Source organism: Vicugna pacos, chromosome 3 (genome assembly GCF_048564905.1).
Source record: "Vicugna pacos chromosome 3, VicPac4, whole genome shotgun sequence".
NCBI classification, from domain to species: Eukaryota; Metazoa; Chordata; class Mammalia; order Artiodactyla; family Camelidae; genus Vicugna; species Vicugna pacos.
In genome coordinates this window covers 18,002,739-18,017,747 of record NC_132989.1, presented here as the reverse complement: position 1 = coordinate 18,017,747, position 15,009 = coordinate 18,002,739, and the positions used below count along the sequence as shown (strand labels likewise).

Sequence of the window (15,009 nt, the reverse complement as noted above, 5' to 3'; positions counted from 1 at the left end):
AGTTTCCCATAAGTACAATTACTAGTCAAAGAATATGAAATTTTTAATGGCTGTTGATACACATTAGGATCAGAAGGTTTTTTTCCCCCTGTGGTCCAATAGCATATTCATTAGTTGTCTTGCCTGTGAAACAAAAATCATAGTGAGGTAGAACTTAAAACAGCCCATATTCAGAAACATATAGATTTTTCTGAAAATGGAAAAGATTTAAGTAGTCTTGGCTATTTCCTAAAACAAATACACTGTAATGGATTTCTAGTGGTGTTTCTTGGCATAGGGCCTAAGGTGAGGGAGGACCTTTACTCTTTGGTCTTGGAATTAGGTATATGCCTGAATTCTGTAAAGCTTAGGTGCTAGCTTAGCAGATGTCGTATACCTGCAATGGAGAGTTCATTAAAGAAGAAAAAGATAAATTTGAGATTTTTTCCAAGAAGACATTTTTTAAGGCAATATTACTATTAACTTCCCCTGATAACAATTCATTCTAATTGATTTTTTTTTAATTAAAGATAATTGGAACATAATACAAGATGTGAATTTTAGGGAATCCTCATTGGTAACTTCCATTAAACATTAGGGAATTTCTTCTGTTGGGTCTTTATTTTAACTGAAAGGTGATTATTGATTGACATTTAGAATACATTAATTTGTTGTGCAGATAAACATTAGGAAAATGTGTGTGCTATGATAGATATTACTTGAGTGGAATTGCAGCTGAGTTTTAGTTCCTCAGGTGTGCTATCTGCCTGATCTTGACTGGATCACTTAATTTTTCACATACTTATAAATTTAAGTATCTATAAAATGAGCAACAACTCATTGATTATGCTGTTAAGACCTTTTAAAGGCTATAGCAGAGTAGTATTTTCAGGTGGATGCTATTACCTTTTCTAATCCCTTTGTTATAATAGAAGCCCCTTTTTTGTCTAGAAACGTATGTGTTTGACATCGCTATGGATCCAAAATTTTAAAATCTTTCATTCCAAAATATACTTGTCCCTGTAGTTAAGCAGAAACGAATTTCCATAAGTTTTAGTTACAAATAAAGAGCTAAAAGATTTTACTCTCTTTGGGTACTGCTTTTTTGTGTAAGAGAAGTAGGAAGTGGCCCTGCATTTGTCTTATAATCTATCAAGGGTCTTCAGTAGTCATACTCAGATTTTTGTGACACACTTCTGGAAGTCTTGTTGGGCTACTGTTAGTATTGGTACTATAGCTGCTATAGTATTGTAATTGTCAGTTTTTAAAGATTATATGGTATGGGGTGATGAAAGAATAAATAAGACCAATCATAAAGGTACAGAAAATTACAGCATGTGTATGTTCATGTATAACTGAAAAATTGTGCTCTACACTGAAATTTGACACAACATTGTAAAATGACTATAACTCAATAAAAAATGTTATTAAAAAATTACAGCATAAAACGCCCCTATGTATTTAAGTTTCACCGTTTAATTGGTGTGACTCATTATTTCAGATGGGCAATTTCCTTCATAGTGCACTTTATGGATGCATGTTAGGAGCTTTTATGTTTAAATTGTCCCTTTCCTTTGGCTGTAAACATGCTTTTGTATTTGGTGCAGAATTCTAACTATCAGTTATTAACAGTCAGTTGTTCACTCATCTTAAACAAATATTTGGAACCTGTGATCACTCTCTTCTCTTGTGTGCAGTCTTTTTCTGTTACCTTCTTGTAACTGTTCATCTTGAGTTTTACCACTATCACATCAAAATGTATTTCATCAGAAGCAGCCTAACTCTACATTTGTGTTTCAGAGTCTGAATGCTAAATATGTGTATAAGATATCTGGGTTTGTTTAACCCGTCTCATTTATCCAGTAATCTGAGTTTTGCCTGTTTCTCATTAGAAACCTCATATCCTTATGCAGCGTTAACACCTGTCAGGTCATGAGACTCCGTGGAGGTTCTCATAACACCAGAGAAAATAATGTTGCTTCTTTTCTGCCATTTGTACTTGTTTTAAAAAATACCTAGAATATCTTCCTTATTCAGGATCTGAGCTTTCTAAGTAAGGATAGAAATGTAATTTTTTTCCCCTCTCTCCATTTGAATGTTGATTAGAAGTATACTGATCAAATATCTTATTGTTCTCAAGAGTGAAATTAAGTCTACTTACCTGTTTTTATTTTAAGGTGTTTATGGAAGAGCAAAGGTAGGCATGGCGTGGGTAATATTTTTTGAAAGTGGAAATGCTATATATCCATTTTAGAATTTAGCAGTTAGACTTACTAAGGTAATCTGTTCATAATTCTTCAAAATGTAATATTTCTTATTTAAGAAAAATCCCAGCTTGCTTTAATTAATATGTAACTCATCTTTTTTATACTTAAGCTCTTTCCTAGGGCATTTTGACCCTTGCCCATCACCTTTTTTTTTTTTTTTAAGTTTTGTAAAACAGAATTTGGTGCATAAAAGTAGAAAGGAAAGGAGGTAAGGGTGTTGGTGCTTGGTTTTTCTTTTGTATACTAATCTCATAAAATTATTAGAAATGTGATTGATGCTCTTGAGCTGAAACTTTTTAACTTTCTGGTTGATTTTGGAGGCCTAAGGATTATAGAATAAGATTACTTAAATTTGAATAGTGTCTTATAGGGATATGATAACTTTGCTTGCATAATGATTTTATTTACTGTCATTCTGATTTTTTTCATTTTACCTTTACAATGATGCTGTGAAGCCATGAAGGATATCTGTTATTTAAATGTACGTTTATGAGAAAACTAGCATATAAATATATAAATGTGTATGTGTATTTATTTATTTTTGCAACATGAAAATGTTCTATTTCATGTAATATAGATAAAATGTTAATTCTGATAGATTACTATGTGTCAGGAATTGGCAACTCAAGGATCATGTGCTGCCCTGGCGTAGGAGATAATTTTGAATGCCAAAGTCAGGTTACTACTGACTACGAAAAAAGCGATGTAGATAAAGGTTATCTCTGCTGCCCTTTCCACTTCTCTTATCCTTTCTGTTCTAACTCCCAGATCTTTTCTTTATAGCTGCTAAAGTGTTTGCCGATAAAATCTGAGGTGCCATACTTCTTGCATTCTCACTTTTTAGAAATACCCTTAAATTACTCACTGAGAAGATTAGCAGTGGAAATTGATTGCCATTTTTAGATGCTGGTGCTTGGAGTTATAAGGAATGGGGAAAGCTGTCCCATCCCTTCCCCTTCTCCTTCCTCAGTGATCACATGGGACAGATAGTTCCTGTTTCTACAGGCATGGAAGTCAAGCTGCAACTTAAGGGTCTGTTGTCACCCTTTCCCTATTACGAGAGCAAATGTAGATTTGGTCCAAAATGCTGGGTATAATTAGAACATTGAAAATAGGAGACAAACTATTTTATAAAAATAAGCAGAAAAGGAAAATCTTACTTGTAGCTTGTATATGCTGTTTGTTACAATAGTTGCCTGTGCTTGCAGCCACTCTTTAAAATAAAGTTTTTGACTTTAAGCTTTGCAAAATAAAGGTGACACCAGTGTTTGAAAAAATGCATAAATTTTTTTATTTTCTCTTTGTCTAACTAGATGTGATGCTGACCCTTCAGCCTTAGCCAACTATGTTGTAGCACTGGTCAAGAAGGACAAACCTGAGAAAGAATTGAAAGCCTTTTGTGCCGATCAACTTGACGTATTTTTACAAAAAGGTAATTATTATAGGTCTTCAACCAACTATTTAAGTAAAGATTTTAAATTTAAAACTTCCTAATAAAATCTTGAAGATACAAGCTTAATGGGAAAGAAACTGGTCAGGGTTCTTTAAATACTTGAATATACCTATTCATGCTTAATTATTTATTATATATTTTGACAAAACTTTTTTTCCCCTTTCCTTCTCTGCTTCTCTCTTATATTGAGGCGGTGGTAGCTAATGCTTTTTAGGAGAATGGGTCTTTTGGGGCTTGTGGTGGAGCCTAGTTGACGGTTGAGGGGTAACAATTTAAGGATAATGAAGCTGCTTATTCTTACTGTTTATTAGGAAAATGAAGCTGTTTTTCTCCTTCTTGGCTGGGGCTTCTTTATATCCACGAAGAAATGGGCATAATATTCTTCTCTTTGAACCTTTAACTTCCATCTACTTACCAGAGTCTTGTCCATAGTCTGCAGAGCTTCCTGAGGGCCTCCCTACTGCTTCTCTGCCTCATCTCCTACTGCTCCCCACTTGTTCCATTCTAGCCACACTGACCATCTTGCTGTTTTCTTAGCATGGCAAACATGTTCCCAGCTCAGGCTTTTGAACTCTCTGTACCCTTGCTTAAAACATGGTTTCTTCCCTTATGGTTTCTGGTCTCTTCTCAAATGTCATCATCTCACAGTGGTTTCCCCTGAGCACCCTACATACAATATAGTGTGCTCTCTGCCCCTAGCCACTCTCTCCTCATCCCAGCCTTGCTTTTACTTATTTTTTTCATGGTACTTGTTACTCTCTGTCATGTTCTGTTTTCATTTGCCTGTATGTGTGTTTGTATGTGTGTGTGACCCACCCCTGTCTTTCCCTTTGTTGAGAGTGGAGACTCAGAACCTACAGACTTGGCACATAGAAGATACTCAGTAAATATTGTTGAATGGACCAACAGAATGTGGATAATGCATACTTACTGATTGATCTAGCTGTTGGTAATGAGAAGATATGCATTAAATCATGTATCTACTGAGCAAGAAAAGACAGTAAATATGAATTCTCAACCTAAAACACAGGATTACATATTTTTTGTGCATTTTTGTATGCATTTCTAATACTTACAGAATTCTTCCCCAGTAGAAGTATTGTCTTTTCTAAATGTATTAATTTATATTACTTAGTTTTAATTAGAGATGTCATGATATATGTCTTTTAAAAAGACAAAACATGTGCAAAAGTAATACATGTTTTAAGAAATGTTTTAGAAATACAGAAACGTGAAGAAAATCTTTTAATCATAAAGGCTTTTGAATGGTTTGATTAATTTGCCTTAAAGTTATGTATGACAGTTAATAAGAGCTTACTGTTGTATAATCATGGAAAATGCTTACTGCACAAATTAACAGCATAGAAAGTTTATGAAAAGATGCTTTTCTGAAGAAAAATTAATTTGACATTTTAGAAATAGCTATTATATAAAATGTTTAATAATTGCATTATAAGCAGAGTCTGTGTTGTACTCTTAATATGCTCTTTATCTGTTCCTGAAGGGTAGGACCAGTGAGAGTTACTTGAATTTGGTTTGAATAACATAATATAAATATTTTTACATTTAATTTTTAATAAATTCATCTGGTTCTCCCCCATTCAATTAGTCTGAAAAAGTTGCTAAATAGACCAGCCTTTAAGTAAAACACACAAAAAAATTTTCATGTCATTCTTATGTCAAAATTTATTTTTCAACTGATTTAGAAATATTTTTAGTTAAAATTTTTAGCAAGCAGTACATTTAATCCAACAATATGAAGGTATACCATTAAAAGTCTCTCACCTCGCCTGCTCTCTTCCTACCTCCAGTACACAACTTTGTCGTCTTTGTGTGCTTTCAGAGTTTTTTATGCAAATATAAATAGGTACAAATATTTAATCTTGTATCTTTGAGGTTTGATATTATCAGTACTCATTCTGTGTGTTCTGTTGTACAGTTGTCACATAATTTATTTAAGTAATCTCTTATTCATGGAAATTTGGATTGTATCCAATCTTGCACTATTATGTACTCAAACAGTCTTGCATGTATATCATTTTGTATATGTGCAAGTGTGTTCAAAGGATCTTAAAACCCAGAAGTGGGATTCTCCCCGTAAGGGCTAGAGTCATTTCATACACTGCTGGTGGAACTAAAAATGTCTCTCTTTCCTCACCTTTGCCAGTAGAGTATTTTGTCAAACTTCTGGTTTTTGTTGGTGCAACAATTAAATACTATTTCTTCTCTTTAGAAACTTCAGGTTTTGTGGATAAACTATTTGAAAGTCTCTATACTAAGAACTACCTTCCACCTTTGGAACCAGTTAAGCCTGAGCCAAAACCACCAGTCCAAGAAAAAGAAGAAATTAAAGAAGAGGTAACACAAAGTTTCCTTTTGCTTTTAGGGGCTTCTTAGATCCTATTACCAGTATCATTCTTAGTTGGAAGTTGACCTCTTTAGAAGTTATTTCTTGATTGAAGTTTCTGGGTTTTGGGCATGATGTAGATTCTTGATCAGAGCTTCTTAGTTCCTCGGACTTGAGGAGTTGAAAGAATTTCAGATAGCTTGTTTAGTGTTTCAAGAAGTATTTTAATAACATTGAGTTCAAGGAAATCTTATCTAGTGACTTTCAGAGAAAGAAAAGTTGGTTAAATATAGAGGCTTGACTAAAAGGAAAGCATTAATGAAACCTCAAGAGAAATCATTAAGTAACACATTTTCATATTAATAGAGAAACCATTTCTTCTTTTTTAACCAGTTTTTAAAATAGTTAATATGACTATAAACATCACTGTCAACATAGGAAGGAAAAGGAAAAAGAATGTTTTTACAATGTTAAAGTATAAAAACGTGATTTAGTCTAATTGTTTGAACCGAGGAGGAAATTTTAAGAGTTTATTTGTAATTGTTTTTATGTATAGACAGCAGTATTTAGTATTACATGATTAGAATATGGGCTTTAAAATCAGGCTGCATAAGTTAAATTAGTAGCTTTAAAGTAAGTTGCTTAACTTCTTTGTTTCATTTTCACATCAGCAAAATGATGATCATAGTAGTAATCTATGATTTATCTCACTGAAGGTTAAATGAGATTTTTTATACACACACATCCTAGTCCAGTGCCTGGCACGTAAATGTTGATTATTATACAAAAATATTTTCCAATTTTTGTTTTCTTATAATTATTTAATAAATTTTTTATTTGGGTATCATTTGAAAATTTATAGAAAAATTACAAGAATAGTACCCCAGATATGTGCTATACCATGTACCTAGATTCATCTATTGAAAATTTGCCCCATTTGCTCTCCTTATATATCTGCACTGAGAACTTTTGTTTTTCTGAATCATTTGGGGATAAGTTGGATAAATCATGACTCTGGACTCCTAAATACTCTGTGTATTTCATATGAATAAGGATATTCTCTTAGATAGCTTGAGTACCATTATCAGTTTCTGTAAATTTAACATCGATAAAACACTTTAAATTACTATTTTCCAGTTTTGTCAGTTACCCCAACATTGTCCCTTTTTTATAGCATGTTTTTTTTCTCTCCAGTACACGATTCATTCTAAAGATCACATATTGCATTTAATTGTCCTTTCTGATACGTTTTAAAATGCTAGCCTGATTGAACTGATCCAACATTAAAGAAAACAAAATGTAGCTATACTTAATTCAAATCAATTGAGATTACTGTCACTTTTTGTTTTTGCTCATGCCCTCTAATTGTCTCATAAAGTCTTTCTAAAGTACAAGGAGATCCCGGTATGTTTCAAGTAATGGAAATAGGAAGAAACTTTTCTTCCATACCTGATAGTGTATAATTTTTGGTCTACAGTATAGATTAAATCTCTTTACAATATAAGTTAAAATTTTTGTAGCACATGTCCTTTTTCACAGTCATTGAAGTTCAGTGAAATAGAAGTGTCTGTTTGAAAGACAACTCATTTGAATATAAGAAGAAAATTGCATTATCTTGAGTTTTGAAAGAAAAGTTAAAAAACCCCAAATTGTTGCACTATTTCATTTTGTATCTTTGTAGTAAATCCCAATTTCGAAAATTACAAAAAATGGATTTCAACTTCTATGTATAAGTACCCTACATGATGCTGTCTGGCATTTTCTGCATTTTTTTAAGCTTTTGTACATAACTTAAGTGTGATTACTAACAAATAATAGCTCATAATAGTGTATAAATATAGTAGTTTATAGTAATTGTTGGCGAACATCAAAGGAAAGGGATTTCAGGTAGCACTACCTTTGGCTAATTGTCTGTTTTTCTCACCTGTGCTCAGTTAATGCCGTTGCTCTGAGCAGGGGACAGAGGAGCAAATCTGAGGACTAGCCACTTAAAACTTTTTTCCTTGGTCCCCAGTTGCATTGTACCATCAGTTTTACAATAAGACTACTATTGGTCACACAGGGAACCAGGTGAGAGAATTTGGATCATTGACACAACTCATCCTGGTGCTAGAAAAACACTTGGTATACATGATTTTTTCCCCTCCCCCTTGTGCCATGATTTATGAAGTACAATGCGTTCTATCTATAGCTGGAAAATTACTTCTGAATTTGCTGTCATTAAACCCCTTACCCTTTGTGTCTGAGTTCATGAACATGTGAAGAATAATCCATGAAGGTAGTAGATCTTTGATGTTATAATACCTTATTCACACTATGCCACAGTCATCTGAAATGTTAGAAGGCAGTTTTTCTTAGTCTAATACATGGATTTATGACTGGAAGTATAAGAGCCTCTGGCACAGTCTCCCCCCTTTGGTTTTTCTGAAAATATCTTTATTTCATTCCGATTAAACAAATACCTGTTGTAGAGAATTTTCATTATACATCAAAAGGAGACAAAATAATGCAGTGAATTCTTCCCATGTATTCATCACCCAGCTCTAGCAACTCATCAACCCATGGTCAATCCTGCCCCATCTGCATATTTATTTAGTATACTTTTATATCTAAAATGTTCCAGTGGAATGAACGCTCTCAAGACGTGTAGCCATGATAGATGAAGATAATAAATAATTAAAACTTCTTAAATAGTGTGTAATGATCAAACTTCTAGAAGAGGGTGTGAGATAGAAAAATTGAAATCAGGGCAACATAGAAGAAAAACTTTTAAAATTAGCATACCTGGTCATAATCTGATTCTAGAAAGAAATCTTTTCATATTCTTAGAATAGTAGAATCAAAGTAGGTAAGAGGTTTTGGAGTATGAAGTCTGTGTGTATACTTCATATTAGTTCAAGAAAAATAAAAAGCAATTTAGTGCCGTGTAACTCATTTCAGAATGAAAGTTGAATTGTGGAGAAAATTACCCTTGCCACAGGAAATTCTAGAAAATTTATTTAAAATAGAAAAGAATACAGATTATTTTTGTTTAACAGGGTATATAGCTCAGTGGTAGAGTGCATGCTTAGCACGCATGGGGTCCTGAGTTCAATCCCCATTACCTCCATTAAAATAAATAAATAAACCTAATCCCCACTGAAAAGGTTTTTATTGTGAAAATGTCTGAAAGAAGCCAAAGTAATATAATGAGCCCCTGTGAAGTCCTCATTTCAACTTCAATAGTTATAGATCCATGGACAGTTTTTTTTTTTCTTGTATCTTCAACCACTTCCCATCCTCTTAAATTATTTTGAAACAAATTCCAGATATGATGTCATTCATCTGTAAATACTAGTAGATATTTCTAAATGGTTCTATTTACAAATTTTTTATCATATATAGAAATAATAACTCCTTAATATCATCAGATACCCAATCAGTGTTTAAATTTCTAACTGTTCATAAACATCCGTTTCCCTGCGGTGCCCCATCCCGTTTGTTTGAATCACGATTTAAATAATCAAGTTGGTTGAGATGTCTCGCTTTTTTTTTTTTTTTCAATTTTCTCTCCCTTATTCCTGATTCCCTCTTTCTTACTGCTTCTCACTTCCCTCTCCCCAGGATAACTATTCTTCTAATACCATGTACTGTTTTTTCCATTTTATATAACAAGAATCGTATAATCTTTTTTTTTAAATCTGTACAAATCAAGCATTTTATTTAGTTATAGAGCAAGGATGCACTCATTCTCCACTTAAATATCATATTTGAGATTTAAAATCACGTTTGGCAGTGTACCACAGGTTGCTAAATAAGACTTCACTCATACTGCTTTTGATTTCTTGATATCTTGTTATGTTTTCCATCGTCCATTGGAATCATGAGTTGGGCTCCCTTAAAACCTATACTGATGCTTCCTGGATGTAAAAGTCACACAATCTTTTGTCTAGCTTCTTTAACTCATTATTATATGAGATTCATCTGTATTATGCATGCCCTTTGATTTTTTTTAAACAGCTTATTGAGATGTAATTCATCCACCTTACAATTCACCTATTTAAAGTGTACAAATGTAGTGCTTTTTGTATTCAGAATTGTGCAGCCATCACCACAATCTGTTTTAGAACATTTTCATCATTCAAAAAAGAAACTCCCATACTTAAGCCATCATCTTCTAAGTGCTCTTCCCCCACTTAACCCCCACCATAACTACCACTAATCTATTTTCAGTCTCTTTGGATTGGCCTATTCTGCACATTTCATATAAAAGGAATTAGACAGTATGTAGTCTTTTGTGACTGGCTTCTTCCACTTAGCATAATGCGTGTATCAGTTCGTCTTTATTCGTGGCTGAATAGTACTCCATTTATGGGTATATCATGTTTTCTTCATCAGTTGATGGGTATTTGGATTAATAGACAAATAGTTAATACTTTTTGACTGTTATTAATAATGCTGCTGTTAACATTCATGTACAAGTTTTTGTTTGGTCTTATGTTTTTTCTCTTAGATCTTTTGACTTTTTAAGAATAGTTTTTCCTATTAGAAAAACTAATTAGAAAGTAGTTTAGAAAATTAGTTTCCTAAAATTAGAAAATTTAAAGAGTGAATTAATACATTTCTATCAAAAAAGACCTTAGAAAATGTTGAAAAGCAAAAAGAAGGGAAAAGATGTCCAAGTTGATACCTTTTAGGTCTCTTTTAATCTTTAAATCTCCCCACCATACTTACCTATATATTTCTCTTCTTCTTTCCTCATCTCTTTTTTTCTTTAAATTTTATTTTATTAAAGAAACCCAGCCATTTGTCTTAAGGAGTTTTTTTTTATTGTCTGGATTTTGCTGGTTGCATCTCAGTGGAGTAATATACCCTCTATTTCCTGTAAATTGATAGAGAAAATGGTTTTTAAATATAGTCTAATAATTGTAGGGTGTTTTTGCCAGCACCGTATGGTTGCCATATTGTGGCTGCCATTTTATGTAGCCTGAGTTTTGCTAAATTATCGTCATCTGTTCCATTCATTCACTTCCTGATTTGTGTGTTTTTAAGTGAGCTTCCCCATTAGATGGGCATTTGTTAGCTCTTACAGTGTCTTTAGTTCACCTCTAGTAAAGGCCATATATTTGTTTTGAGGTTAACTGTTTAAAAACAATACTAGAATCACTAGTTCTCAATTTCTAGTCAGTCTTGACTATTAGGTGTTAAAAGAAGCCGTAACATTTTCATTAATTCCAATACTACTTTTCCACAATACACATGAAATACTTAGTTTTATAGCATTTGTTAACTTAACCATTTGTTCCTGAAACCTTTTCTATGAAATAAATCTGAAGTTCTCCTCAAATGAATTATATGTATGAATATATTTTGTAGTTACGAAAACATAAAGCATTTTGCTGTATGATACTTAGAGATTTGTAATTTCTTTTGTTTCAATTTAAAGAGTGAATTGCTGTTTTCCTCCTACACTGCTGTTCTCTACTTTAAATTAACATTTAAAAATTAACATATTGCTGGTAAAGTAATTTCAGCATCGTTTTTACCTCTTCCTTTACCTGCCCAACTTTTTGGGATGTGATTTGACTTCAGTATTTCAGCATATTTGTGCCCTCTCTTGTGCCAGAAGGATTATCAGGTGGATGGGTTTTATAATTTATAGAAGGACTGTTCTTGTTTCTAATAAGTATTTTCATATAGGTATTTCAGGAGCCAGCAGAGGAGGAACGAGATGGCAGAAAAAAGAAGTATCCCAGTCCCCAGAAGACTCGTTCAGAATCAAGTGAACGAAGGTTTGTGTTTATCTTTAATTAGGAAGACACAGATAACTCACTTTTCAGTTACTTTACAAGGGCATTAAAGGGATTTTTAACATATGCTCTATTCCTCTCCCTCTAAACTGATTGAAGAAAGAAAATGTTACCTTTCTTCCTTCTGTTCCTTCTGTTTTTTGTCTTTGTCATACTTTCTCTTCCTTTTATAAACAGTCATCATTATGTGCTTTCCCCAAGAGCTCAGGGGTGGGAGCAGTGTCCTTAGAGAATATCAATGAAATGTTCCATTTGGTTAGGGGTGCTCAGTATTATAATTGTCCATAGCATTTTATATTATACGTAGTGAAGTTTATATGTTGAATCATCAGTCTACCATCAAAAAATTAGTCTTTGTTTAGGAAAACCTTGTTTTGAGCCTTTTGCCTTCTCCAGTTTTAAATATGTTTTTCCCTTCACCCCTCCCCATACTTTGGATTCACCTCTTTTTTTTCGTTCTCCCTACCCAGTGTACTTGAAGGGAATGTGTTTTCTTTTTATATAATGGATTAGAGGAATTATGTGGTGGTCTTACAGCTTTTTAAAACAGCATAGAAGTTATGAATTTTGATGAATCAAGGAGGATATTTCATAGTACTGATTTGTTTACAGACTTGGTTTCTGTAGTATACACATGGCTTTCATATCTGTATATTACAGGACACGTGAGAAAAAAAGAGAAGATGGCAAGTGGAGAGACTATGACCGGTACTATGAGAGGAATGAATTGTACCGTGAGAAGTATGACTGGAGAAGAGGCAGGAGTAAGAGCCGGAGTAAGAGCCGAGGTCTGAGTCGAAGTCGGAGTCGAAGCCGAGGGCGCAGCAAAGACCAAGATCCAAATAGGAATGTTGGTGAGTAGATGAGGCGTCCCCCTAAAAACTATGCAGTTGTTTATCTTCCCATATCACAAGGATACCAGAAATTCCCTTAAAGGTAAGTGTACCTTTAATATATCTGAGCAATGTAAAATCTGGAATTGTCTCAAAAAACTTAATATTGATTTTGTTACAAAGACAGGGCACTATTCACAGGATGGAGTTGAAGGAGTTTGACCAAAAGATGCTATTCATAAGCATATCATACTTCATGTCTAGACTTAGGTCATTTTGTGTAATTGAAACAAATGTCCTTTAATCAACAAAGCTATCACTGGAGGAAGAGGATTGCCTTCCCCAGCCCAACTGCCTCTCCTTCCCCCCAGATCTGATTTAAGGTTGCCTAGAGTTTTTAAAATTAAAAAGAAAAAAATTTAAGTAGATTACTGTGACCCCAGCCACTGATCTCTTAGGATGTCAGTTTGGAAGTCAGTTCTTGGATAGCATTCGTAGTATCAGTAGAGAAGCCGGTCTTTCTTCATTATGTATTGATGTTGATGTTATAAAAGATGGTTTTACAGAAGTTATTGGTCAAGATATGTCACATTGTTGATGTTCCTGGTTTTGGGCTATGTTAATAATGAGAGTACTTTGAAATATGGACAGCTCAGTAAGTTGAATTTAATATTCTCATCTTTCCTTTTCTGCAAGTGAGAAAATAAACAGAGTTTAAGAACATAGATATTGATCTTATTTGTCTCTTGTTTTTGTTTTGTCTCTAAAGCAGAGCACAGGGAAAGATCAAAGTTTAAGAGTGAAAGGAATGACTTGGAGAGTTCCTATGTGCCTGTGTCTGCGCCACCTCCGAACTCTTCTGAGCAGTATTCCTCTGGGGCACAGTCTATTCCCAGCACTGTTACTGTGATCGCACCTGCGCACCACTCTGAAAACACAACGGAGAGTTGGTCTAATTACTATAATAATCATAGCTCTTCCAATTCTTTTGGTCGAAACCCACCACCAAAGAGGCGATGCAGAGATTATGATGGTAAAAAATTCTCTTTTATATTGTACCCAAAAGCACTAGTAAGGCAAATGTTGCTGATACTGCATACCTTTCCATTGCAGCCTGTATTTGATTAAAAGGGATGAATGAGGAGAAACTCTTTTGGCATGTGCTTCTTTACTCATTTGTGTAATAGTTTGGCTCTTGTTAACAGAATATGTTCAAACCTGACCCTTCAGTTTGTTTTTTGTTCTTATTACTTCTGACACTCTAAGAATACCACAAAATTCGGTAGACTCTAGGAATTGTCATTTTTTTGTGTGGTGTTTGATGCTGGGAATTTGTTAAGCATGTATAACCTATTTACAATTTTAATTTGCTAACTTTCCATTTGCAAGAATGAATCGGTGTGTGTGTGTATTTTAATTTTTATTATGGAAATATTTAAATATTTATAAAAGTTGACAAAATATAGTGAACCCTAGTGTATCCGTGATCTCATCAACAGTTGTCAGCTCATGGACAGTCTTGTTTTGGTGTATATTTCTACAGCTTTTCTCTGGCCTTTTCTTTGGCCTGTGTTACTTAAAGCAAATCACAGACATTATAACATTTTTTTTAAAACATAGAATGTATATATTTTTACATTTTATTTATTTTTTAAGTAGGGAATAGAATCACATAATTCAAGCATTAAACTCTCTCTCACCCCGGTCTTCCCTGCCCTTAAGATCTCTCAAGACCAATTTAATGCTGTCAATTTCTTGTGTCTTTCCAGACATAGTCTGTGCATACTTATATAAACATATATTCTCCCCTACTTTCTTTTTAACATATATTCTAGTATGCTATATACTATTTATACTCTTTTGCACAATGTTTTTTTACTTAGCAATATTTCCTGGCAGTCATTCTATGTAAATATACAAAGAGCTTCCTCACTATCGTTTTATGCTTCTTAGTATTCTGTATGTACAAAAATGTGTTCAAAGCTATTTCTTATTGATGGCACTTTTGGGGCATTCCACGTTTTTTGCTGTTACAAACAGTGCTACAGTGAATAACCTGGTACATAATGCTCATTTGAATATTTTAAACTAAAGTTTAACTTATAGATACAGCAGAAATGGTTGCTTTGGAATAATACCATGAAAATAGTTGAAGTTAGATAATCTAGTTCAAGTTCCTTATCCCCCACACCTTTATTAAATTGTTACTTAAAATACCTGAAATTTTATTACAAAAACTCAGTAGCAAATAGATTAACCTGATAATCTACTGGTTGGTAGCCTGTTTTGACCCTGCTATTTACTGTCTCAAAATACAGTCTCACAATATGGAAAGTAGAGA

At 33.5% G+C, this 15,009-nt stretch overlaps 1 protein-coding gene across 4 annotated transcripts in view; it reads left to right on the top strand.

Moving 5' to 3' along the window:
• RBM27 (RNA binding motif protein 27) overlaps nucleotides 1–15,009 on the top strand; it is a 53,977-nt gene that overhangs the window by 6,402 nt on the left and 32,566 nt on the right. For 2 of the 4 annotated variants that reach the window (XM_072955529.1, XM_006204491.4), the window contains exons 2-6: nucleotides 3,560–3,678; nucleotides 5,933–6,057; nucleotides 11,726–11,817; nucleotides 12,496–12,689; nucleotides 13,441–13,701. In XM_072955529.1, the coding sequence (XP_072811630.1) occupies nucleotides 3,560–3,678; nucleotides 5,933–6,057; nucleotides 11,726–11,817; nucleotides 12,496–12,689; nucleotides 13,441–13,701 (791 nt within the window). Of the gene's footprint in view, nucleotides 1–3,559; nucleotides 3,679–5,932; nucleotides 6,058–11,725; nucleotides 11,818–12,495; nucleotides 12,690–13,437; nucleotides 13,702–15,009 lie in introns of all 4 variants that reach the window. The other 2 variants (XM_072955528.1, XM_015239430.3) reach the window with 1 other exon arrangement.